We start from the raw sequence: 23,542 nt of genomic DNA on the forward strand, positions 1-23,542 counted from the left end.
CGCGCGAGCGGAGTTATGGCTACGGTGGTGAGCAGGCTGCAGTGGGTGCAGTGGGTGCACTGGGGGTGTACGGCGGTGCTGGTGGGGCGTTGTCCAATCAGGCGCAGGCAACGCATGCGGCGAATTACTCGTCGTACCCGCCGGATGTGCCCGCGGATTATGGCGTCGGGAAACCGCCGCAGGGGGTGGCATACAACCTTAGCTATCCGCCGCCCGAGAACAGCTACGGACATGTACCCTCTCCGCCGCCGCCCCAGCCTGGGACCTACAGTGTCACTTCGATTGCTGCGCTCCCGCCCACAGCCGGGGGTGTATACGACCATTGCCGCCCCGCCGCCGCCGCAAACGGCCTCTTTCCCGATGTCTGGCCAGGGAAGACCGGCGTTGCAGTCTACCGTCCCAACTGTTTTCCAGTATCAGACGGGGGGTCCGACGGCGATCGTTCCGTACGGCGGCGATATGCCGCCAAACTTGGATCCGAACAATCTGACCGGGCCGTTGCCGGGTGAGGGGGCCGGGAAGGTCTATCCTCCCGGACAGGCACCACCACAGTTTGAGAATCCCGACTATTACCACCATGTGCTCTCCGACTCCACTACAACGCAGTCGTTGACACAATCTATATCGGCATCGACCGGGATGGGTGCGAATGCTAGTTACACCGAGGGCAATGGCAAGCCAAACGGAAGCGGCTTCTCCGGCAAGCTGGGAAAGCTCGGGATTCCTTCGTTGTCGAAGCTTTCTCTGTCGCCGGGCGGCGGTAGCAACGGCCATAGTGCACACGCAGCGGGAACTCTGCCACCACCCTCACCCGCCTTGCTGCCCTATCACGGAACATACCAGTCCATCTCGCCCATGCCGTCGCCTGTCTTCGCCGCCCAGCCTAACTCGCTGATCTCCGCCTCGGGATCCATCGGTATAGGAAAGCACCAGGCATCCGGCTCCTTCTCCATTGGCCCACCGGCATTCGCTAAGCCATCACTGAGCTTCCACGGCCGACCCAGCTACGAAGGTGAAGGCCACAGCCAATCCAACAACCAGCCCAACACGCCCCAAACAGCAGACCCGTAATGATAGCCTCCCCCTATGTCGCCCCCTCCCGCGCCAGCTCCCCATCTCCCGAGCGCACATACAACCCCGCCTCAGACGCGAAAGCAATCCTCGACGAGCTCCGACACACATTCACGCGACCCTCGCCGCAGCCACTAATAGAAATCCTGCCGACTCTGACGCCGCAGCAGCTCAAATCGCTGCGCAAAGAATACAAGACGCTCTACCGGGGCGTAAACCTAGCCAAGCACATAAAATCCGTTTTCACGACGTCCACGCCCTTCGGCAAAATCATCTTCGCCGTAGCCCTGGGGCCCTACGAGAGCGAAGCGTGGTTTTCGAACGGCTGGTACCAGAAAAAGGAGACGCGCAACGAGCTGCTGATCGAAGCGCTAATGGGCAAATCCAACGCCGAGACGGAAGCGATCAAGGCATGCTTCAAGGACGCCAAATACGACTCGTCGCTCGAGAAAGCAGTCGCCGAGGAGCTGCCCGCCAACAAGTTCCGCGTCGCGGTGATGGCGCAGCTCTCCTGCGGCCGCATGGACGAGTCCGCGCCGTTCGTAGAAGCGGGCGTCCATGAGGACGTTAAAAGACTTGGCACGATCCTGGAGCGCACTAATGGCGCCGCGGGTGGTGAAACCGAAATGGTCGGGATTATTGTTAACCGCTCCGATCGATGGCTCCTCGCCGTCGCCCAGCTGTATAGACAGGTCTATCAGCGCGACTTGGCGAAGGCTGTCATGAAGCACTCCAAGAACCTTGTGGTAGCTACCCCCCCTTCCCCCAACCCCCCACCCCCCCCCGCGCCCCCGCTCACACATGCACACACAGGGCGAAACACTCCTCCACATTCTCTCAGGCGTCACAGACCGGCCTTTGCGCGACGCGAAGCTTTTGCAGCAAGCGCTGGTAGCGGTAGTGGAGCAGAGCCGCGAGGACCTGCTGATCTCGCGCGCCACAAGGATCCATTGGGACCCGAGACACCTAAGAAGGGTCAAGAAGGTCTTCAAGAAGAAGTATGGCGGTCTGTCGGTGCGAAGGTCGTCGAGGTCGCCAAAGGGAGCTTTAGGGAGTTTTTGCTGAGGATGTTGAGGGAGGATTAGGGGTGGGGGAAGGGGGCGCGGGCGGGGGGGGGTTGTTGTACACTTTTTTGGTTATAGGATGGGGTTTAATGGATGGGTATGGGGACGGTCTACGGTATGGCTATGGATGGGTGAACCAAACTCACGGTGATTCGCTGGAACTGGTCCACGGGAACATGAACAGACTACTACTAGGAAAAGGTGATCGGTCATTTGAGGTCACTCGTGATATCATTGATTCAGTCTATCTCAAGAAGCTAGTACAAACGCCCAACCCATGACAATGCGCCAAACAACTGTGCAGCCATCCTACTGACAGAAGTGAATGAAATGAGAGAAATGGTAAGAAATGTTAACCTCAAATGCGCAGAAGCCTGGAGTGCAACAACATATTAGCTCGGTACCTATCCGGGAATGGGATGGGATGGGATGAGAGGCCATATACGTACCAAAAGATCTCGTCCTTGACCCGTTTACCAGGAAGCCCACTGGTTCTCCTCGTTATTGTCCTTCGAAGATCCACCGGCCGTGGTGTGGGCGGTTGGGCGTCCGCACCTGCCGCTCTTGATGCTGGATCAGCGCCGAGGGGGCGTTGAATTCCCTCTTGCAGGCGGGGCAGCTACGTAGTTACACAACATATCAGCTTCAATTCTAGCCGTCGGGGAAGGGGGGGATGGGATGGACGGGATGGGGGGTTCATACACAGCCTTGCGACGGGTATGTGCGGGGCCCTCCAGGTGCTGCCACAAGCCGTTGTACGTATTCATCTTGCTGCCGCACGGGCAAATGTACTTTCCGTGAACCTGGTTGAAGTACTTGTACATCTCGTGGTGGGCGATGCCGAGATCGTTGGCGGCTCTGTTGCTGGCGGTGCTGGTGGTGTCGACCCTGTTGCGGGCGTGGTGCGTGAGGAAGCCGCCGCCGCTGCCACCGCCACCGCCTACTTCTCCCTGCGTCTTAATCCACTGCATGGATGCGCGCTAAGCGGCACGTCTGGCGCGGTGGTTCGGGGGGCGGTTCGGGGGGTGGTTCGGCGTGGAGAAGCCTACGATGGCCCGAGTGGAATAGCTGTTGCTTCTGTGATGCGTGGGGATGCTACCGCCGCCCACAACTCCTTGCGTGCTCATCGGCGGCTTCAATGCGCGCTGAGAGGCAAGTCTGTTGCTTCTGCTGCGGTTGTTGTTCTGGGTGGGAAACCTCCGCCGGGCAAATCTCCGAGAGTGGTCATCGCCTGATGGACTCCGGGCCGAGAGCCATGGTGGTTATTCTGGTTGTAGTTCTGCGTGGGGAACTTTCCAGTGGCCTGAGTGGAATAGCTGTTGCTTCTGTGGTGCGTGGGAAAGCCGTCGCCGCCCATATCTCTCTGCGTGATCGTCGGTGGCTGGACTGAGCGCTGAGAGGCATGGATGTTGTCCTGGGTGGGGAAACCATCGTCGTCCATAGCTCTGAGATCCTCACCCACTGTTGGACTGCTCCGGGTCTCATGGCATGGTCCGTTCTGGTGCATCGAGTCTCCGTGGGCCATTCCTCCCCTGCAGTTCTTCTCCGAGTGCATTGTGAGCCCGTTTTTGCTGCCTTCAAGGTCTGTCGGCAACACAAAGTAGGTCACATATTCGATGGGCTTGTTTACCTGCGGCTTGGTCAACAACACCACTCGGGTCCACACCGCGCATCAGCAAGCAAGCAACATACCCGATCCGCATGAATCGCCAATCCGCGCTGACTCTTGAAGTCCTTGTACAGATGTGACAAGTGAAATGCCCACGACTGAGAACGCGGTGCTTGCAATGCTCCTCCCACGAACGAAAGTCGATATTGTTGGCAGCCGACAGTACGCATGGTCGTCGGCGCTCTCTTTGTGGCTCCTCATCTGGTCCTCATTACGGAACACCTTGATACATATAGGGTCACTTGACGGAAGGTGAGGGATTCACAACCACCTCCCCCTCCTCCAGGTCGGAAAGAGTAGCACGGACTGTAGTTACCGCTGCGGGTTAATTTCGGTTGCGGAATGGGAGCTTGTGGGAGCTATGTACTTACGCGGGGCATGGTACCAACCTTCGTTACTGGTTGGGCTTCCTTTGCTTTAACTCTGGTTGATTTTTGACCGGCATACCTTGGTTGGTGAAGTTGAGGGTAGGTTGTGAGATGGCGGAGGGAACACCGGGTTTTTTTCGGGGGGGGGGGGGGGGGGGGGGGGGGGGGGGGGGGGGGGGGCGGGGGGGGGGGGGGGGGGGGGGGGGGGGGGGGGGGGGGGGGGGGGGGGGGGGGGGGGGGGGGGGGGGGGGGGGGGGGGGGGGGGGGGGGGGGGGGGGGGGGGGGGGGGGGGGGGGGGGGGGGGGGGGGGGGGGGGGGGGGGGGGGGGGGGGGGGGGGGGGGGGGGGGGGGGGGGGGGGGGGGGGGGGGGGGGGGGGGGGGGGGGGGGGGGGGGGGGGGGGGTGTGCGGTTGCTGTTCTGGATCCTGATAGAACCCGACCTTGTTTCTTTCTCTCCGACTTGGAGGTGATAGAACCCGCTGTGTTTATTTGGCCGACAGTCACGTGGGCTGCCCGAGCCGAATCGGGTATTCACCAATTGTGTGTAGAACAGAGGTGCCAAGATAATTCAAAAGCCCCGAAAACACCTTGTATGTTGGGGACATCTAAAACCGGAGTGTTTCACTCCCGTTTTGACGTTCGGTTAGTTAACACCTAATTTTAAAACGGCTTTTTACCCTCGTGGACCCCTCCGGCGCTGAAATAGCGCCCATGTAACCCCCCTATCCTCGATGTACCCCACACAAATTTTATAATTAGAGTACGGTAATTGTTTACCACAACAAAACAGATTTATTCCTCCACCACCACCAAAACCAGATTTTAGTTCAATTAAAGTATGTATTTTTTTGTCACTGTACGGCAATTCTTCACCACAACAAAACAGATTTATTTCTCCACCACTAAAAGCCAGATTGTAGTTCTACCCACCAGAACCACGTATGTAGCAGCGTTTTTTTCTTTTTCCGGGTTTTCAGTAATTGCTTACCTGTGTGGCTGCCTACATTTGGGCGCATAGTGACCAACACCACTGCAGATGCTACAGCGTGGCGGAGGTTATTAGACACGTCCGGCAGACTAGATCCACCATTGCTAGGAGTGTACCCCTTCCTCCGCATGTCGCCCTTCTGTACTCGCTTTTTTGCCGGTCTACCCCGCGGTATCTTGGTCAATGGTGGCTTGCAGGATTGAAGCTGAAGTCGGTTCTCTCTAGTCTCTTCTGCCTGGCGCGGAGAGTCTGAGCCCGAGTCCTCCTTGATGATTTTGTTGAAGCCCTCCCAGTCGAACGGTGTCACAGCCGCTTTGTAGATTTCGGCCCATTTGCCATAAGAAAGGGCCTCTATTTTGTTGTGGTGAAGAATTGCCGTACTTTAATTGAACTAAAATCTGGTTTATGGTGGTGGTGGAGGAGTAAATCTGTTTTGTTGCGGTAAACAATTACCGTACTTTAATTATAAATTTTGCGTGGGGTACATCGAGGATAGGGGGGTACATGGGCGCTATTTCAGCGCCGGAGGGGTGCACGAGGGTAAAAAGCCGTTTTTTTTAAAAAAAAAAAGCTCTGTACAGTGATAGAGAAGAGGCAGGAGATGATTTATACAGCGCCCTTTTTTTAAAAAAAACGTTGTGGTTGAGTGGCAACCAAAATTAAAAATAAATAGACGAAAAAAGATTTAGTATGGAGAGGCCCTGGGAATGTCCAGCAGCTGAACAGCCACAATGCCCGATTGGGCAGTCTTGCAACACCCAGTTGCCCGATTGGGACGTCTTGGCACCACAACATGGTGGCTAATTGCCGTGATAAAGGATATTTTGTACATAAATGGAAACTAATTACCTACAATCTACTACAATTCTGACTTATCGCTAACCTGTTGATGAGCTTTGTACATCTGCGCTTTGGAAAATGGGCAAGAACTGGCCGAGAAATTGTGATATTCGTTCCCGGCGGGGTTGTCGAGCGCTGAAGCGCTAGAGCTCTAGAGTAGGCTGCGGAAGCGCGGTCAATGGTATTAGTGACAGACCTGTTGAAGAATAGAACCAATAGAATGCGCGTGCTCATGCGATCCAGAAGAGTGTTTTATCGAAGAAAACGGGCAAGAACTGGCCGAAATATTGTGATTTTCGGTCTCTGCGGGGCCATGGAGCGTGAGAAAATAAAATAAATAAATGCTAGTATATTACCGCATTTGGATTTTAATTCCCCCGATCCGAATGTTCACTTACTCCGGCACTAGATGTCCCCTGAGGCTTCAGCCCTATGTGCACTCTAATCTATAGAGTGATGTGATAAAGTTTAGCTAGTGCACATGTCGATCACCAATTAGGGTTGTCGGCAACATCCTACTTCTACATCCCGCTTCAACCGTATTTCAACTCCATCCAATAACATCCACCCAACGCCAAGAAAGAAAACAGCGACAAAACACCATGGACATCCCCCTTCCACCGTCGGAAGACGGTTCGCCCCCTCCTCCCGATATTCCATATCTGGTATTTGAACCACCTCTTCAGATCCAGAGACAGCGTGCCATCCACGACATTCTGCGCTCAATTGCTGCCACTCCGCGGTTCGCAGGAAACATCCCCAGGCTTCTTGACGTTGGCTGCGGCGAAGCAACCTTCATCCGTCGTTTGGTCCCGTGTGAAGACGAGTTGCCTCTGGGGCAGATGACAGGTGTCGACATCGATGACGAAGTTGCGCAGAGCAAGAGTTGGATGTTTCTAGAACAGCCGTTTGGGGACGAAGAGGACAGATGGCGTGGTCTCGACATTAGGCTGCTTCAAGGAAGTTTCGAAGCGCTGCGGATCGAGGACGTCGGCTACCATGAGGTGATTGTCTCTGCCGAAGGTGGGCGCAACCTAATTTCCCCGCAATCGAAAGGGTACATAGAAACTAACGAGGAGTGTCTAGTACTTGAACATCTCGACCCTGGCCCACGCTCGCAGTTTGCACCAACTCTGCTGGGAAAGCTGAAACCGAAGGTTTGCATCGTCACCACGCCGAATAGAGAGTTCAATGCGCTCTTCGACTTCTTGTCGAACCTGGATCCCAACGCGCCGGCGGCTGAGAGGTACCGTCGCGACGGGGTCCCATATCTCATGAGGCACCACGACCATCGCTTCGAGTGGACGAGACAGGATTTCAGATCCTGGGCGTTGCAGGCGGCCGAGGAGTTCGGGTACGATGTACAGTTCTGTGGTGTGGGTGGTCTCGGAAGGGGGATGGGAGAGGTGGGCGGGGAGAATGCTACCGACGTGCTGCGGGAGGCGGCCGAGGCTTGTGGAAGCCCTGATTCGTTCCTGAAGGGAACGGATAAATGGGGAGAACTGAAGGGGATTGTCTGCGACGTCGATGACGACGACAAGGGAGTGGACATCCTTCGGAAGGCCTTTGGGGATTGCTCGCAGATCGCAGTTTTCGTCTTGAAACCACAGGAGGAGTCGGACAGCGACATCAACGCGCCGTACACGGCTTGCAGTGACGGACTGAAACTGGTGCAGCATCACTCTTATCAGTACACGACTGAGGAGTTCCCGCCGTCACTCGAAACAGTCCTTAGACTACTGATGAGTGAACGGCTTTTGCACCTCATCCCGGAGCTCATCCGAGAAGAATGGACCAGAGACGACAGCGAAATTCAGAAGGATATGTTTCTCCGTAAGAAATATGGGAATTCATTCAATCCTAGGGAGAACGTGTGGGACAAACAAGATTGGAGGAAGCTCCGCTGCGAGGCCCTGCGGGAGACGGAACGGATTTTTGCGAGCCTTGGTGGCAGGGTCTGGGAGGTCAAATGTGTCGAGATAATCCTGGACGCTTCCAAGTTGTGGGAGGGGTCATTCAAGCTGCGCAGAGCTTGCCATTTCAGACCCGAGGCATTTGTGGATGTCATGCGCAGCATCAAGGCGACGGAGAAGAGTGAGCTCCCTAGTTCTCTGTTGAGACGAAACTAGCTAACCATGTTTGCAGCACCGGAAGTCCTCGTAGAAAACACCAAGATGAAAGTGGAGCTCAGCCAGGAGGACGACAAAACCGTCGTTACGGCCAGCTTTCCGGCCAAGAGAAGACCCATCCCCAAAGAGCCCTGGGCAGAGCCGGTAAAGCTGGAGCGTGTCATCTTCGACGAAGACACCAACGACTACGGATCCTACGAAGAAGTCGACGAGTTTGACGACGAATTTGACGAATTTGAACTCGCGGACGAGCCGGATGTATTTGATGATGACGAATACGCTGGATCTTCCAATGGCGATGCCGATAGGATCGTTCTTCCCAAGCCCAAGAACCCGGAGTTCCGTTTGCCTTCCCCGGTGAAACGCTCCAGCTCCAGCTCCCCCTCGGAATCAGTCCTCTCGGGCCACCCAGGTGAATTCGATACCGTCATTGAATGGGTCGCTCACACCGAAGGCCCCCGTCCCGAGTTGTGTCTACCGCAGTCGGCGGAGGTAGAGGGAACTCTGGAAATACCCGGCGAAAAACACATTGGCCAGCTGTTTAGAGTCAGATTCATGGGACCTAAGCGGGAGATTGAGAGTTTCGACGATGATGGTGAGGATGGTGAACCCATATTCAAGGAGAAGAAGGAGATAAAAGGGGTGGGAAGTTGGTGGGAGGCGGAGTTGGAGAAAACCCCCGAGATGGAGCTTATGCCTGGTTATTACAAGGAGGAGGAGGAGGAGGCAACCCCCGAGGTGGCGCTTATGCCCGGTCATGACGAGGGGGAGCTGCTGGGAAGATATTTTCTGACATATCTAAGATGACCGCTCCATCGATCTACTGATTTTCCGTAGCTTCGGTGATACTCCGATCTGAAGCTAGAATTCATAGATTTACTTCCTCTTACCTAGATGATACGCTTTTTTCAATTCGGTTTTACATTTCCGGATTCATGAACACATAATGTTTTAGACCCTAAAATGAAGATCCTGTGAATTTTGTGCGGAATTCGTACCCAACAAATAGTGGCGCGATGATTGGTTGGGTGGGTTTCGTTCACCAATATTGGGTGCTTAAAGCAAGCACTTGAAGTATTCACATGATGTGCCCCCAGTTTCTGGCAATCACAGTTTGTCACTCGCGAATTTTGTGACCCAGCGGGAAATCTGAAAACTCGGCGATTCGTCAGATTAACTACGCATTGACGTCTGCACTCCTCAACATGAAGTGATTATCCAGACCCAAATATCGTCTCGGAAGATGGTTGTCCCTGTAAGTAGTACTAGGTAGACAAATTCTAGTAGGGCTTAGGGTATACCTAGTAGAGTTTCTTTCAGCCGCCAGCCATGACGTTATTACCCGGCGGCCTCGCATCATAGAAGAGCTGCAGATGCATATCCGAAACAGGACACCTTACCTGATCCCAATCACGACCTCCAGTTCAACTCCCCAAGACCGATTATCCATCCTTCCTGCTCCCCCGTGCTGCAACGTCGAGCAGCTAAGCACCAACCAGAACCCGACCTAAACGTCATCGTTAGCCGACAAGGCACCATCTAGTCAGCAACCGTGAGGTAGCTCAAGCCTAGCTCATTACATAGCATGGCGAGCAGCTCGGAAACTCCAACCTACAACAAAAAGTCGCCGACGATAAAGCGGATTCGTATGCACCCGCACGCGCACTCCCGGCCAGGGACACAGTTACTTACTTAACGCTGCACAGTGCGCGAAGCCGCCGAATTAGCGAACTCGCCGTCGCCGGACTACTTTGCGGCACCGCTCGAGAACAACCTGTTCGAATGGCACTTCACGATGCGCGGGCCGCCGGAGTCCCCCTACGCGAACGGGATCTACCACGGCCGGATAAACCTGCCCTCCGCCTACCCCATGCGCCCCCCGTCGTTTAGGTTCCTCTCGCCCAGCGGACGCTTCGAGGTCAACCGTGAGATCTGTCTGAGCATCTCGGACCACCATGAGGATACGTGGCTGCCGGCGTGGGGGGTGCGGACGGCGGTGGTCGCGCTACGTGGGTTCATGGAGAGTGAGCCTCAAGGACAGGTCGGTGCGCTGGAGTGCAGTGACGACCAGCGGAGGAAGATTGCCGAGACGAGCGGGGAGTGGAAGTGTGAGACGTGCGGAAAGAGCAGTGTCGAGATCCTGAAGGAGAGCGAAGCGGCGGCCAAGGAAATGGGATTGGATGCGAAGGTGGAGGAAGAAACTCCAGCTGAGCTCAAGATCGGTTTCAAGGTCAAGAAGGAGGAGGGTGAAGGGGCTCAGGGCGGCACAAACGGCGATGGGCCGGCGGCAGATGCAACTCCTACCCCAACCCAGCCGGCGGTGCCACAGCAGCAGCCGTCGCAGCCACAGCCACAGCCGCAACCACAACCGCAACCGCAACAAGCCCCACCACCTATGAACGGACATCTTCCGCCCGGCAGAGAGCAGAACGGAGTACCCGCACACCTGCAAGGAGCATTACCGCCATATCTAGATCCGCGCTTTGCACCCCCGCTGCAGCAGCAAGCACGTGAAGAGACATTCTGGCTGGACCGGATCATTTTTGCGTTGGTCGTGCTGTTGACTGCAATCCTCCTTAAGAGGTTCCTGGGTTTGCCGAGTGTATACTAGATGAACCATCTTCCTGTTTAATTGCTTCTGTCTTTTTGTTCTGGGTTGGTTTTCGATGCTTCGGCGTTTGAGTCGGTCTACTCTAAATTTGAACATCTGGTTTGTGTTATTGGGAATTGTTTGCACCGCTTGATTGTTATTGCATGTACCCGGGGCAGTGTGAGTGGTCTCGCACGATAGGGACTGGATCGAGGGCTAGTATTCATCCAGGTCCCACTTAACTACCTGCGGGGCATCGTCTCCATTTGAAATCAACTTACCAGGTTGCTGATTAGTAATTCATCCATCACTCGCAGCACTGTACATTGTACAGGTATGTAACTGTGAAGCAAGATAAGATAAACTACGATACGATCCATCCGCCCCATCCCACAATACGAACAATCCCAAGCAATGTCCCCGCCCGCCATACCGTCCCGCGAGGAAATCCACCAATGGCTTCTTGACGTCCACCTTCCCCACCCACGGCCTCTATTCCACCAGCTAACCAGCTAACGTGGAGCAGTTCCACTCGACCAGCGCCGCCCTCGACGCAGAGAATTACGTCGACAAGTTCTTCACGCCCACGGCGACGATCCACTTCGGCAACCTGCCACCCGTGAGTGGGCGCGAGAACATCCTCGCCGTGGGTTTCCCCCGTCCCCTCCCCCCATCATCCCTCCCCTATCCGTCCCCAGGTCATTCCTGAGTCCCTCCTTCCAAACGTTATTAACACGAGCAGATGTTCACGCAAACCTTTGCCGCACTCGACTCGATGGAGCACGAGGTAGTGCACTTCGATATCGTCCCTGGCACTGGCAGGGTATACCAGGCGGCCGATATCACGTACGTCGTCAAGGGGGATCCGAAGAGGGAGGTGTTTACGGTCCGTGGGTTGGCCGTGTGTGATTGGCCCGAGGAGGCGGAGGGGGAGGGCGGGGTGATGAGGGCACAGCGAATGCAGATCTTTTTGGATCCGTCGGCGGTGTTTGCGAGAATGGGTGAGGTGGCTGCGGCGAGGGCGGGAGCGGGGGTGTAGGGAGTGGATGGGTGGGATTGGGGACCACAGAGTAATAGCACGCGTATGTCACAGTGGGGAAGGAAGGTTGGAAGGTATGGCTGGCTGTTACGACATGTATGTACCTACAATATCACCATTACAAGAAGAAGTCGTTAAGAAAAAAAAGAGATTTATTTGGTATCTCGTACTTTTAAAAACAAAAAAGGAACTCACCCGCAACGCAATCCCACCCCCTAGGGCCTAGACCCTCCACTTCTGGTCAGGAAACTTCCAGCCAGCCTTGTAGTTGGCCATTCTCAGCTCCTCCATCGACATGCCCATCCACTCGGGCGACATGCAGATGTTCTGGTAGACGACGGGGGGAATGACGGGATCAGGCGAGGCGTAGTACACGCCCTCGAGGCGGGGGTGGAAGGCGGGAGTCACTGGAGCGCCCCTTCTAGACGTGTACCTGTTGGCGTCATTGATGTCACTGGCGTCGTCGTCGTCCTGCGTGGTGTTCGCATCGAAGAATGTCGGCGGAATACCCATCTGCCATTGATAGTGCGTGTCCTGGCTGAAGGTGGGACCCGCTCCGGGAGGTGATGGATCACGGGTAGTGAAGTTACTGAATATGGTGGGAGCATCGATAGTGTCGGGCCAGTTGGGAGCGACGGTCGTCGAACTCGAAGCCGAAGGGCCGCTTCCGGTCCCCCAAGGACGTTTCGGAAACAGAAACGGGTTGTCCTTGATATTGTTGCAGGTGGCTGCAACAGTCGGGTCGGAGCTGGATGGAGCGACCCTCTGGTCGGGAAATCTCCAGCCGGCCTCGTAGTCCGCCAGCCGAAGTTCCTCCATCGGCACATCAGTGCATGCAGATGGAGCGGTTTGGCTAGCTGTGTTTCCGGCCGTGTTGGTCGTGTTTCTGGCAGTGAGAGGCATACTGGAGCCATCCTCCAAGTTTAGCGCTTCCAGCGCTTGAGTGATAGTCTGTATCTTGCAGACAGGAACTTCGAAAGGCGGCATGGTGATCGCCATGAAAACGTTAGTGGGGAGTAGTACTCCCCAGAGCGCAGCTAAGGCTGCGCCGTACGCTTTCAGCTCGATCGGCTCGGCGGGAGTAGCGGAATCTGCACGCATCGTCAGCGTCAAGCAAGTGTATATATAGGAAATCAATACTCTACGTACCCTTGAAACCCTCAGCGGAAGTAGCCGCCTTTCCCTCCTCTACCGGCATGCTCTTCGCCGACTTGAAGATTTCATCCCAATCCGCATACACTTCCTGAATCGGCTCATGGTACCGGTTGAGGATCATATCGATATACGCATCGTCGCGTTCGTCCGTCGGCGGCGGACGGCTTCCCGGCTTCGGGGCTCTGTTGTTGGGAAATAGGGTGGACATGAAGGTGGCGGCGGTGGTGGGGGTAGGGATGATACGTAAATCGTTATCGGTGTTGGGATCAGCCATTTTTAATGGTGTGAATTTGACGTGGTGGAGTGGGGAGTGAGTTATCGTGACTTGAGGAGTGTTGGTGGTTGAGGAAGAGGAAGATGAGTGGTGGTGGTGGAAGAGGAAGAGGAAGACGAGCGGTGGTGGTGGAAGAAAAATGGGAGTGGTGGTGGAGGAGGAGGAGGAAGAGGAGAGAAGGGAAAGCCAAGAGAGAACCCCGAAAAGGGAAAACGAAACTTACTTACCTATCTACGGAATTCCAAGTCAACACATCACCATCACTCGGCGAATAGGCACAGGCTAGCCAATACTAGCCAACAGCCTTGGTGCCCAGTCGACTGGAGTTCAGGGCAGTCACGGAGACGGAGACGGGGGAGGGATGGCGGTGTACCTATGTAGGAGAACTACATATCTTGTTGACATGCTCGGGAGGAGGAAGGAGGTGTTAGAGAAGGTTTGAAGTTTCTAAGGAGATAGGGTGAGGGTGAGGGTGAGTGATCGTCCGTGCTTGGGTATGGCGAGGGGAACTTGTGTAAGTAAGTACAGGCGTACAGGCGGGGCTGATGTGCTCTGCCTGGTTACTGATAACGGCGCTTGGGAGTCTTCTAAGCTAGAACTCTGAACGACTCCTCTAGGTACCTTCTCAATATCTTGGACGACGATGAATGTAGCGGCCGGCATGGGTAGGACTAAACCCGAAGTTCATGCAGCTCAGCAGCGCTCCTGCGGGCCACATTCATCACTCGTGGCGAATATCGCCAAAAAAGCCGTACCATCCCTCATCCCCAAGCGCGGATCTGTGGATCCGTGTCCCCGTGTCCCCGTGGCTTTGTCTTTGTCTTTGTCTTATGTCGCCGCAGCTTCTGTGTTTGCAACTGCTATTTGACATTGCTATTTGACATTGCTATTTGATAATTCCATGACGCCAGCTGGAGTCTAGACTGTACGTGATGTGCGCGCGGGTCGACGACGAATGACAAGTCATCTATCTATCCTCCCTTCCGCAGTTCACTCGTCCCGTTCAGATGGATTTAGAGCTGGATTTAACTAGAGCTGACTCCCAAGTATAGTATACCTAGTATAAGGTTGGGTCTTGTACGTATTCTCTTGACAAGTTGACAAGGTGATATGTTGACAAAGCCTTTGGTGGTTGTACGGAGACGGAGATGTAGAACGCGAAAAGGCTGTGGACTACGGGCGGGGGGTGGGATTGGGGATTACAATGTACTATATAGTAGCACGCCCGTATGTCACAGTGGGGAAGGAAGGTTGGAGGGTTGGAAGTTATGGCAGGTTGTTACGACTACAATATCACTACCTAGGTATTACAAATAATGAGGTCGTTAAGAGAAGTAAAAATCTATCCGGTATCTCGTACTTTTAAAAACGAACAAACTCGCAACCAAGTCCCCCCCCCCCTACCTCCACTTCTGGTCGGGAAACTTCCAGCCCGCCTCGTAGTCGGCTATTCTCAGCTCCTCCATCGACAAATCAGCCCACTCGAGCGAAATGCAGATGTTCTGGTAGACGACGGGGGGGATGGCGGGATCAGGCGAGGCGTAGTACACGCCCTCGAGGTGGGGGTGGAAGGCGGGAGACACTGGAGTGCCCTTTCCGGACGTGTGAGGTGATGGAATATTGATAGTGGAGTCACCAGATATGATGGGAGCATCGATAGTGCTGGGACAGTGGGGAGCGATGTTCGTCGAGCTCGAAGCCAAAGCCGAAGCGCCGCTTCCGTTCCCCCAAGAACGTCTCGGGAACAGAAATGGGTTGTCGTTGATATTGTTTGAGGTGGCAGGAAAAGTTGGCTCGGAGCTAGATGGAGCGGCCTGGCTGTTCTTGTTGGCCGTGTTTCCGCCGGTAGTGAGTGGCATACTGGAGCCATCACCCAGGCTAAGCTCTTCCAGGGCTTGCGTGATAGTCTGAATCTTGCAGATAGCAATCTGGAAGGGAGGCTTGGTGACCGCCATGACAAAGTTAGTAGGGAGTACTCCCCAGAGCTTAGCTAAGGCTAAAGCATACGATTTCAGCTCGGCGGGAGTAGCGGGATCTGCACGCATCACATCACAGAGGGCGTCAGTGTCAATCAAGTGTATATATACGAATTTATTACTGTATATACGGACCGTTCATAACTCTATCGTAGATAGATTCCATTTCTTCCTTCGTGGCGTCATCCACCTCCGCATAAATTTTCGAATACCACACCTTGTCCTGCATGTAGAGCATCGCGAGAAGCACATTGTTATCAGTTAAGTCCGGCTGTGGCGGGCGGCTTTCTGGCTTTAGCGCGGCGGTTTCGGCAGCCTCGTCAGATGGGTTCGGGCGCAACTTGGGGAATATGGAGGACCTGGAGGAGGGGAAGGTCGGGCCGAAATTGGGGAATATGGAAACCCGGGTGGAGGGGGTGGTCGAGGTGGTCGAGGTGGTAGGCGAATCGTTATTGGTGGCGGGATGGGCCATTTTAATGGTGTATATGTAATGTGGTGGAGTGGAGAGTGAGTTATTTTGATTTAAGAAGTGGTGGTGGTGGTGGTGGTGGTGGTGGAGGACGAGAAGTGGCGATGGTGGTTGAGGAAGAAGAATTGTGGTGGAGGAAGAAGAGTTGTGGAGGAGGATGAAGTGAGTGGTGGTGGTGGAAGAAGAATGGCGGTGATGGTGGAGGAAGAGGAATGGCAGTGGTGGAGGAGGAAGAGGAGTGGGAGGAGAAGTGAAAGAGGGAAACTCGAAAAGGGAAAACGAAACTTACCTATCTACGGAATTCCAAGTCAACACATCACCATCACTCGGCGAATAGGCACAGGCTAGCCATACTAGCCAACAACCTTGGTGCCCAATCGACGACCCCAACACCCACACACACAGCATCGATCAGGCACTACATAGCTCAACACGACTCATTGCGTTGGAAATATGCGGTAGCAAAGTACATCAGAAATGCATCCAGACGATGATGGCCTAGGTATGCAAGAGATATAGACCTACGTAGCTTTTTACGAAAAGAGAGTACTAGACACATATCGCCGTGCAGGCAGCCAGCCACAGCGTTTTCGAAGAGAGAGATTTTCAGTTTATTTCGCATGCAGCCTATCTAGACTATGGCGAACCGTCGCACTTCTTTCGTGCCCACTCTGGCCGGCCGCTATCAGCCAGCACGATGTGGCGCCGCTGCCTGCCAAACAAAAAACATAGGAAACCGCACCAGGACATATAGGTCCCGATGCGATGCTTTCCTCCTCCTCCTCCTCCTCCTCCTCCTTCCCCTTCTTCAGGTCTGGTGGAGCTTTCCTCCCCGTCGTTCCTAAAAACTCTAGGATTACCTCTCTGCACTGTTCATCAGCGAACAACCCCACTATCGACAACCTCTAGCCACAGCGTTTTCGCAGCAGTAAAACATGGCAGTGAAACAAGCAAACGAGTGACCCCCAATGAAGAACACACGTGATAATCAACATTGAACAGGATGGATATTATGAAGGGTTGAAAGAGTTGCGGTGACGCGGTGATGTTTCTTCTACATAAAGGATTCGGTGGGGTTCTAATAGGCCAGCCACTGCATGGTTTGACCAAGAAATTTTAGAAAGTGGCAGTCGACTGGCGTTTAGGGCGGTCACGGAGACGGAGACGGGGAGGGATGGCGGTGTTCCTATGTAGGAGAGGAGTCATACAGAATCTACAGGGTGCTGGTGGGTATGATACTGTCACCACCACGAAACAATGACCAGGAAATGGCCAGGAGGAACCGCAATGTGTGCGTATCATACGGCGAATTCGGAATAAGAGCCGTGTGACCACCTGTGACAGATATGCCAGATCATCCAACACCGAGTGCTAGGATATGATTACAATTGATCCCCCATCGCTCCGCCCCCCCCATTGCCCCAGTGCTCCGAATGCACCTCACGCTCGATGATCCCCACATACACACACGGCCTCCAATTACGTTACAATCCAGCTCCCAATTCGAGCTGAATGAAGCAAGCAAGCAAGAACAAACAAGACAAAGCAAATAGACGGTCGGATAAAAACGTGACCGATAATGCTCCTAAACTCCCAGACTCCTAAAAAAAACAAAAAAAAACAACTCTATACTCCAAAACACCCAACTCCATTCCTTTTCCTTCCCAAAACCCCCAGCAACCACATCCCCATCCACGCCACGCTTCAGTACCACGTCCACAGCGATAACAGGCACTAATACCCGCCTCCCTTCGCCGGGCTCTTCCTAACATAGACCTTCAACCACCTAAAGGCAGTATTATGTCTCCTACACTCCTCCATGATGTCCTCATCCATCCAGACGTCATTCTCATAATGTCTTCTCGGCTTATCGCCTCTCGACTCCTCATCGCGGTCCTCTTCTGGTCGTGGACAATACAGCTCGTCGTAGAGGTACCTTCCGATGCTGGAGGTGACGGAGCTGAGCTCGTCGCCCGCCGACGTCGCCGGCATCCACATCCACACCTTGCTCACGTCGGTGAACCCCGCCTCGCGCAGCGTCGTTAACACCGTCTTGCTCGGCATGATGTCGAAGCTGCGCGGGTGCGCGGGGTCGGACAGGATATGGTCGAGGATCCATGCGCGCAGCTTCGGCCCCATGTCGTTCAACACCGGGTCGAGGATCGAGAGTTCAAGGTAGCCGTCGTGCTTCAGCACTCGGTGGCACTCGAGGATCAGGGGGAGCCAGCCGTCTTTGCTGATTAGCGAGGGGAGGAACCGCGATGAGATCACGTCGATGGAGCCCGTGGCTAAAGGGGAGAGCGTAGTGTACCCCGCTGGGATCTGCACGCGCCGTTGGTTGGAGGGTGAGGCGTGTTCGCACGTGAGGGGCGACACGGGACTGTTGAGGCTGCTGGACCCGCCCGAGGTTATCACGTGGATGATGGCGTCTGGGTACTCGCGCGATGCGTGCCAGGCCCAATCCGCTGGGTTGGGGGTTAGCAGTGAGCGCGGAGGGGACTGGCGGGGAGAGTGGGTTACCTATTGCGGGGCCGTCGATATCGAGCACGCGCAGCTCGTCGCTACTGGTTCTTGGACGGCCATCTCCATCAACGCCATTGAGTCGCAGTAGGTGGTGACCGGGGGAGAACAGGATGCGGCCGAAGTAGAGCCACTTGACGGCCATGAGAAACCACGCGCGTTTCTTGAGCACAGCTTTCGAGTCCGCTAGTTCGTCGTCGAGGACCACCAAGTTCCCTGGGTGCGGCAGGTGCGTGCTCGAGCCGGCAAAGCTGGCATTGCTGGGCTGGTAGTCTTCGTCCTTCGCGTAGCCAAATATCTTCGGCGTCGATTCGAATTCGTCGATGAGGGAGGAAAATACATCCAGCAGGAGCATCGATGGAGGCGTGTACGAGCACTCGTCGTAGCCATTGGTCAGCCCGTACGGTAGTCCGCCGTCCCGCAGTGGCCACCTATCCCGTGAGTGGACGGAAGGCGGATTGGATTCGGAGGCATTATCATCCGGATACCGCGATGAGGTGAAGGATGGTCGGGTTTCTTGAGACGAGAAGGAGTGTCGTCGAGAGGAACTAGGTCCGAAACCAGGAGGAAATGCTGGCGAGCGCGGTTCGACGACTGGAGCTTTCGCGCCGAAGAGGACACGATCGGCCCATGTGGGAGTGGGTAAGGTTCCCACTGTAGACCACGTCGCGGAGGATTCAAGGGTGAGGATCGTTGCGTCGCTCACGTTACGAGGGCGAGGGCGGGAAAAATTCGAGGAGGAGACCGAGGCCGAGCGGGTCCGCGACAATCCGCGGTCGGCTGCAAGCCACGGCGAAGCCGGAGGTTCGAGCTTATAATCACCGGGGGAAGGAAACCGAGAGAGCGGTTCCAGAAGAGGAGTCATGCCGGGACTCATACGCGGACTCATACGAGGACTCATACGAGGACTCGTTAGAGGTTCGCCTTTAGGGAACTGGCGCGGTGGTGCTGCTGCAAGCTGCGGCGAAAGCCTGGGAGATCTGTTAGGAAAGAATGACTTCTTCTTCCTAGACGGCACTGCCGATGCGGAGGACGCGCTCGACCTCCGACGGGAAGCGGAATCATACAATTGAAGGTGGAAGTCGGAACCATTGGCAAAGACATCCAGGTACGGCGCGTCATTCTGCTTATAGTCCGTGTCCAATTGCTGCGACTGCTGCAGTTTCCTCTCGCGCTTCTTGGCATTCCTCTGCTCTTCCGTCTGAGCATCGGGCTTGAAAAGCCTCATGGGATTGTTACGATCCAATATGGTTCCAAGCTTCGGTCTCGCCGGCGCCCGCGGCGGGGAAGCGGAATAGCCATCGGAGATGGCAGGTACCGGAGGCAGGGAGTCACCCGATGACGACTGCGTGCTGGCCGACTGGATGCTATTCGTTCTGGACGGGTGTGGTCCGTTGACGAAGGAAGCCGTACTGGCATCGGGTTCGAGAGGGGTGTCTGTGGGAATGATCTGCTTTTTGGCTTCTTTCCAGGAGGCAGCGGGAATAATACCTGCGTCCCGTGCTTGGTCCAGGTTCTTGCGCTCGGTGACGTACTTGTCGCGGACTTTCTCGTGCTGGAGATTCTTCTTGTAGAGGAAGTGCGCCATGACTGCTTGCTTAGTAGAGTTTAACAATTGCGAGAGGGCATGCAACGGAAGATCGGAGCGATGGAGAGGGAGAGAAGTCCGCGAACGAGGCAGAGCAACTCAGTCCGTCTGCTGTCGATTTGTCGGACTGACGGACTGTCGGAATTTCGGACTGTCGGTCTTCTTTCTTCTTTCTTTCTTGGGCCATCCTTTGCAAGGACTCGGGCTCGATTATAACACCCTGCGTACCGCAGAAACCTCACGGAATAACAAATACACCCCACGCTCCCACGTTCTCGTGTACTGGCTGCTGGATTCCAGGTTCTTGCCCGGCCATCACCACCGCGGCTCCTTCCGACACTCGGTGGACTACCAGTACCGTGCACGTTGCCCTGAAGATCCCTCTGATTCGTTGGGCGCTTGCAAGGAAGGACGATCTCACGCCTCTGATTTGCTGAAGCGAGAAGTGGAAGTACGGCTAACTAAGTACTAGCATTTAGCAGTTAGGACCAGTTGGTTAGTTTAACCTGTATTTTTTTTAACTGCGGGACAGAGCAGGCAGCTGTCATCGCACAACGCACACACGGTGGAGCAGCCAGATGGGCTTCGTCAGGAACGTCGCACACGAGCACCCGATGATTTCCATGACCCGAGAGATGCCGCATCGCACGTGGCACAGGGAACCCCCTCCATTCATGTCTCCGACTCAAGATGCCGGCCCCTTCTCTCGTATATGGCACTTTTCCCGACTTTCGTTCAGAGTGCGCACGGACTCCCGTCACCAAGGACCGAATGTCTTAAGCAGCGTCTGGCACTCCAGTGAACTCCCTCTTTGGAAAGCCTCACCGAAACCATGCCCCCTTCGCCGGCCTACACCGGAAGTCCTTCAGTGCGGATCACGATGCAACCCACCCAGGTACTTACCGATCGTCCGGATGGACTTGTCGTTCCTTGGCTTCCGATGACACATCCGAGTGACCCCGATGGACCGTATGCGCTGTTGCTCGCTGTAGTTATCCCGACGAACAGGCTTCGGCGCAGTACATATATACTCCTCCCTCGAAATCGAAATCTGTATGTACTCTGACGGCCCATCTCAGCATCGATTCGAAGGTTGATTCGCCATCGTCCAGCTTTTCGAGTGGTACCTCGCCCACCCTCTCGGTATGTGCTTACCGTAGGTACCGGTATCCTTCGACAGTCCGTAAGGCTGAAGGTCTGAGTACGGCCCCGGATATAGTTTTGTTCTCGAGTCCCGGAGCGTGAATATACATGCCGGCGTCGGATGAACCTCGGAAAAACGACACCGACCCTCTCGGCTGGCCCGATGTTTACTCCGAGACTAACCAGCACGATATCTCCCCCGTGCCTGACGCCTTGCCCGAGCCAAGCCTATAGTACTGTACACACTGGTAACCAGCTGTGCCAAGAGACCGACAGGACTCCTCAACGAACGCGAACCCATGGGCTTTGGTTTTGGCTCCCACGTTTCCCGTGCCGAATATCGATACGATATCGAAGTGCTCTAGATGATCCTTAGACCGGCACTACCTTGAACAGGAAGAAGAAAAAAACATCATCAGGGGAGGGGGGGAAGGGCAAAGAACCCGAATGCCTGCCCATGGTGCTTGTCAGTCAGGGCACCACCCAGAGTCCAGTTGCAACCATCGAGCCACGCAGGGCTAAGTTAGTTACCTAGTTAGTTAGCCCGTGTGAATCGTAGATCCTTCGCGAACACTTCCTTCAACACTACGGGCCACAGGACGAGACTGGTATGTAAATGTGGTACATATGGTACATTTCGCCACCCCTAGGATCCAGATTTCAGCCGTAGATACCATAGGTGCATGCCCAGTGCCCACGTCCCGTCTCGTCTCGTCAAGCGAGGTGGTCTGGATCAGATTTCCCGGTTACAAGCGGGGGGATTGGGGAATTGGGGGCTTTCTTGACGGCTGAATGCAATTAATTGATTTGCGTGCGTGCGTGTGTGGGGAGGGGGGTTCATTCTTGGGTACATATGATAGGTACAAATCTACATATGTGGAGAGGGAGGTTCTGACTGGTCGGCTTGCTCGTGTTGGCCAACACGTGGGGCCCCGGGGGCCGGGACCGAGTGAGTGCCTGTCTGCCCCAGTCGTTATTCTAGAGTAGGTTCACGGAATTCTTCCGCTCGTCGATACGGTATTCTCCCGCAATTAACTACTATGGTAGAGTAACTACCGTAGGTAGATAGAGTGCATACTCGATGCGAGCTGAGCTGAGATGTCTTTGCTAACTAGAGTAAAGTCATCTGCACCCAGGGAGATTCACTCCACTCCACCCCATAGTAGTTATCGGGGGGTTTTCTCCCACCTCCGTAATATCAATGCAAGCAAGCAGATATCGATGGCTCGGGATCCAACCACCAGTGGAGGTTCCCTGCACGTGGGGGGGGACTGTGGGAAGTGGTACCCTTCGGCGAGAAACATTGGGAACCGATGTCGTACCGAAAGAACGAAAGAACGAACGAAAGAACGAACGAACGAATGCAAAAGAAGATCACCATAGTCCTTGGCGACCGCGATCGGGAAAACTTTTGACGCACGTACGCGCCGCACCGCGCCTGCCTGTGCTAGTAGTGATGGGCACAAACTTACGGGCATTGGCTTTTGGAACCTGCGTGGGCTGCTGTTTTGTTTTTTTGTTCCATCATACTTGCATTCTGTCTGTCCGGACCACGGCGGTGACGACTGACCTGTGCTGCGGTCTGTCAGTAAACCAGCTATCTACCATACCTAGCTCAAACGGTCGTCGAGTGATGGGTTGAAGAGGGGCGTGTTCGTCGCGTTGGATGGAGTGGACGGATAGAACTCATCGTACAGATCGATGCCGATATCTCACAAAAAGCTTCGGAAGACGCTCCGTCCCGTCTGCAATAACGGGGGAATTAAGGTATGTACGCATACCTATCCGGGATTCCCGAGATATGCAATTGGTGGTGGTGGTGACAGTGGTGGCCGTTTGGCGATGCCATCATGCCAGCGCCGGTATAGTGGTTCGCCAGGCAAACGCCGCGGCATGCGGTCATCATCTTCGGTATTTGTGACCGTGGGGTGCCGTATGTACTGCGATACCTACCTACCTTCCCGGTGAATCATGGGGAATAGGCAGCTGGGCACTCTAAGTGGAGGGGGAAGCAGTGCAGACAATCCGCCGGATCGGGGCGATATAGTGATCATGTACATGTCATGTTTGCAGCGGACGAAGCCCCGAGAAAGAAACCGCCCGGGAGACTCGGGGGAGCCATCTGACTGGAACGCTATGCCGCATCTACACTTGCATGCATGCCGCAGAGTGCGTATGATGTACTACTTGTTCAACTGTCGTTCTGGAAATATCATATCTGACGTCGAAGGATTTCCCCCCCTCCCCCCACGCGCATGAGATGGACCTTTATGCGTCTCGATTTTTGAATTTTCCCCTCCACCAGCACAAAACCGGTATGCATCTACAAAGGTATGCACTCGCCCTCTAAGTAGCAGCAGTACCACCACGTGGGGGGGCTTCTATGCAGGTTTGGCGCTTGTCACGGTCGATGCTCCGTCTCCGCAAACAGCCACCCGACTTTGCCCGAACCTCGTCATGAGGTGGAACTCGTCTCGCGAGTGACAGTCTGTGATGTATTCAGGCTGCAAGAGCCTTGCGATCAGGAGCATAGGTGGGTGAGGGTTGGGATTGCAGGTATCTTCGGGACTGTCACTGCGTCTGATTCTATTGCGTTTCCATCAGAGAGGTTACAACAAGGTCCAAGCGTAACGTATGTGCGAGCGAGCAGAGAACCTCAT

At 54.9% G+C, this 23,542-nt stretch overlaps 7 protein-coding genes across 7 annotated transcripts; 4 read left to right on the forward strand and 3 right to left on the reverse strand.

Moving 5' to 3' along the window:
• Positions 1-1,070: 1,070 nt before the first annotated feature.
• Positions 1,071-2,136, forward strand: BZA05DRAFT_342176 (uncharacterized protein; the record flags this gene model as incomplete). The annotated part of the gene is made up of 2 exons (XM_051481023.1): positions 1,071-1,817; positions 1,885-2,136. 2 exons carry the CDS (start codon positions 1,071-1,073, stop codon positions 2,134-2,136), a joined length of 999 nt encoding a protein of 332 aa, XP_051336526.1.
• A 1,072-nt stretch (positions 2,137-3,208) lies between these two features.
• On the reverse strand, positions 3,209-3,974 carry BZA05DRAFT_458642 (uncharacterized protein; the record flags this gene model as incomplete). Its single annotated transcript, XM_051487614.1, has 2 exons — positions 3,209-3,765; positions 3,828-3,974. 2 exons carry the CDS (start codon positions 3,972-3,974, stop codon positions 3,271-3,273), a joined length of 642 nt encoding a protein of 213 aa, XP_051336527.1. The 3' UTR covers positions 3,209-3,270.
• Positions 3,975-6,504: 2,530 nt separating this feature from the next.
• BZA05DRAFT_476309 (uncharacterized protein) lies at positions 6,505-8,987 on the forward strand (the record flags this gene model as incomplete). Its single annotated transcript, XM_051488243.1, has 4 exons — positions 6,505-7,022; positions 7,086-8,093; positions 8,145-8,882; positions 8,932-8,987. Exons 1-4 carry the CDS (start codon positions 6,602-6,604, stop codon positions 8,985-8,987), a joined length of 2,223 nt encoding a protein of 740 aa, XP_051336528.1. The 5' UTR covers positions 6,505-6,601.
• Positions 8,988-9,509: 522 nt separating this feature from the next.
• BZA05DRAFT_407258 (ubiquitin-conjugating enzyme/RWD-like protein) lies at positions 9,510-11,068 on the forward strand. Its single transcript, XM_051484612.1, has 2 exons — positions 9,510-9,774; positions 9,835-11,068. Exons 1-2 carry the CDS (start codon positions 9,714-9,716, stop codon positions 10,737-10,739), a joined length of 966 nt encoding a protein of 321 aa, XP_051336529.1. The 5' UTR covers positions 9,510-9,713; the 3' UTR covers positions 10,740-11,068.
• A 14-nt stretch (positions 11,069-11,082) lies between these two features.
• On the forward strand, positions 11,083-11,919 carry BZA05DRAFT_407259 (uncharacterized protein). The gene is made up of 3 exons (XM_051484613.1): positions 11,083-11,186; positions 11,245-11,364; positions 11,461-11,919. The coding sequence occupies exons 1-3, from the start codon at positions 11,133-11,135 to the stop codon at positions 11,755-11,757; spliced, it is 471 nt and encodes a 156-aa protein (XP_051336530.1). The 5' UTR covers positions 11,083-11,132; the 3' UTR covers positions 11,758-11,919.
• Positions 11,920-14,586: 2,667 nt separating this feature from the next.
• BZA05DRAFT_447638 (uncharacterized protein) lies at positions 14,587-15,634 on the reverse strand (the record flags this gene model as incomplete). The annotated part of the gene is made up of 2 exons (XM_051487172.1): positions 14,587-15,221; positions 15,298-15,634. The coding sequence occupies 2 exons, from the start codon at positions 15,632-15,634 to the stop codon at positions 14,587-14,589; spliced, it is 972 nt and encodes a 323-aa protein (XP_051336531.1).
• Positions 15,635-17,365: 1,731 nt separating this feature from the next.
• On the reverse strand, positions 17,366-19,739 carry BZA05DRAFT_342124 (uncharacterized protein; the record flags this gene model as incomplete). The annotated part of the gene is made up of 3 exons (XM_051481021.1): positions 17,366-17,946; positions 18,209-18,724; positions 18,863-19,739. 3 exons carry the CDS (start codon positions 19,737-19,739, stop codon positions 17,366-17,368), a joined length of 1,974 nt encoding a protein of 657 aa, XP_051336532.1.
• Positions 19,740-23,542: the final 3,803 nt, after the last annotated feature.

The sequence above is a fragment of the Tricharina praecox genome (assembly GCF_024521635.1).
Source record: "Tricharina praecox strain CBS 144465 chromosome Unknown BZA05scaffold_25, whole genome shotgun sequence".
NCBI classification, from domain to species: Eukaryota; Fungi; Ascomycota; class Pezizomycetes; order Pezizales; family Pyronemataceae; genus Tricharina; species Tricharina praecox.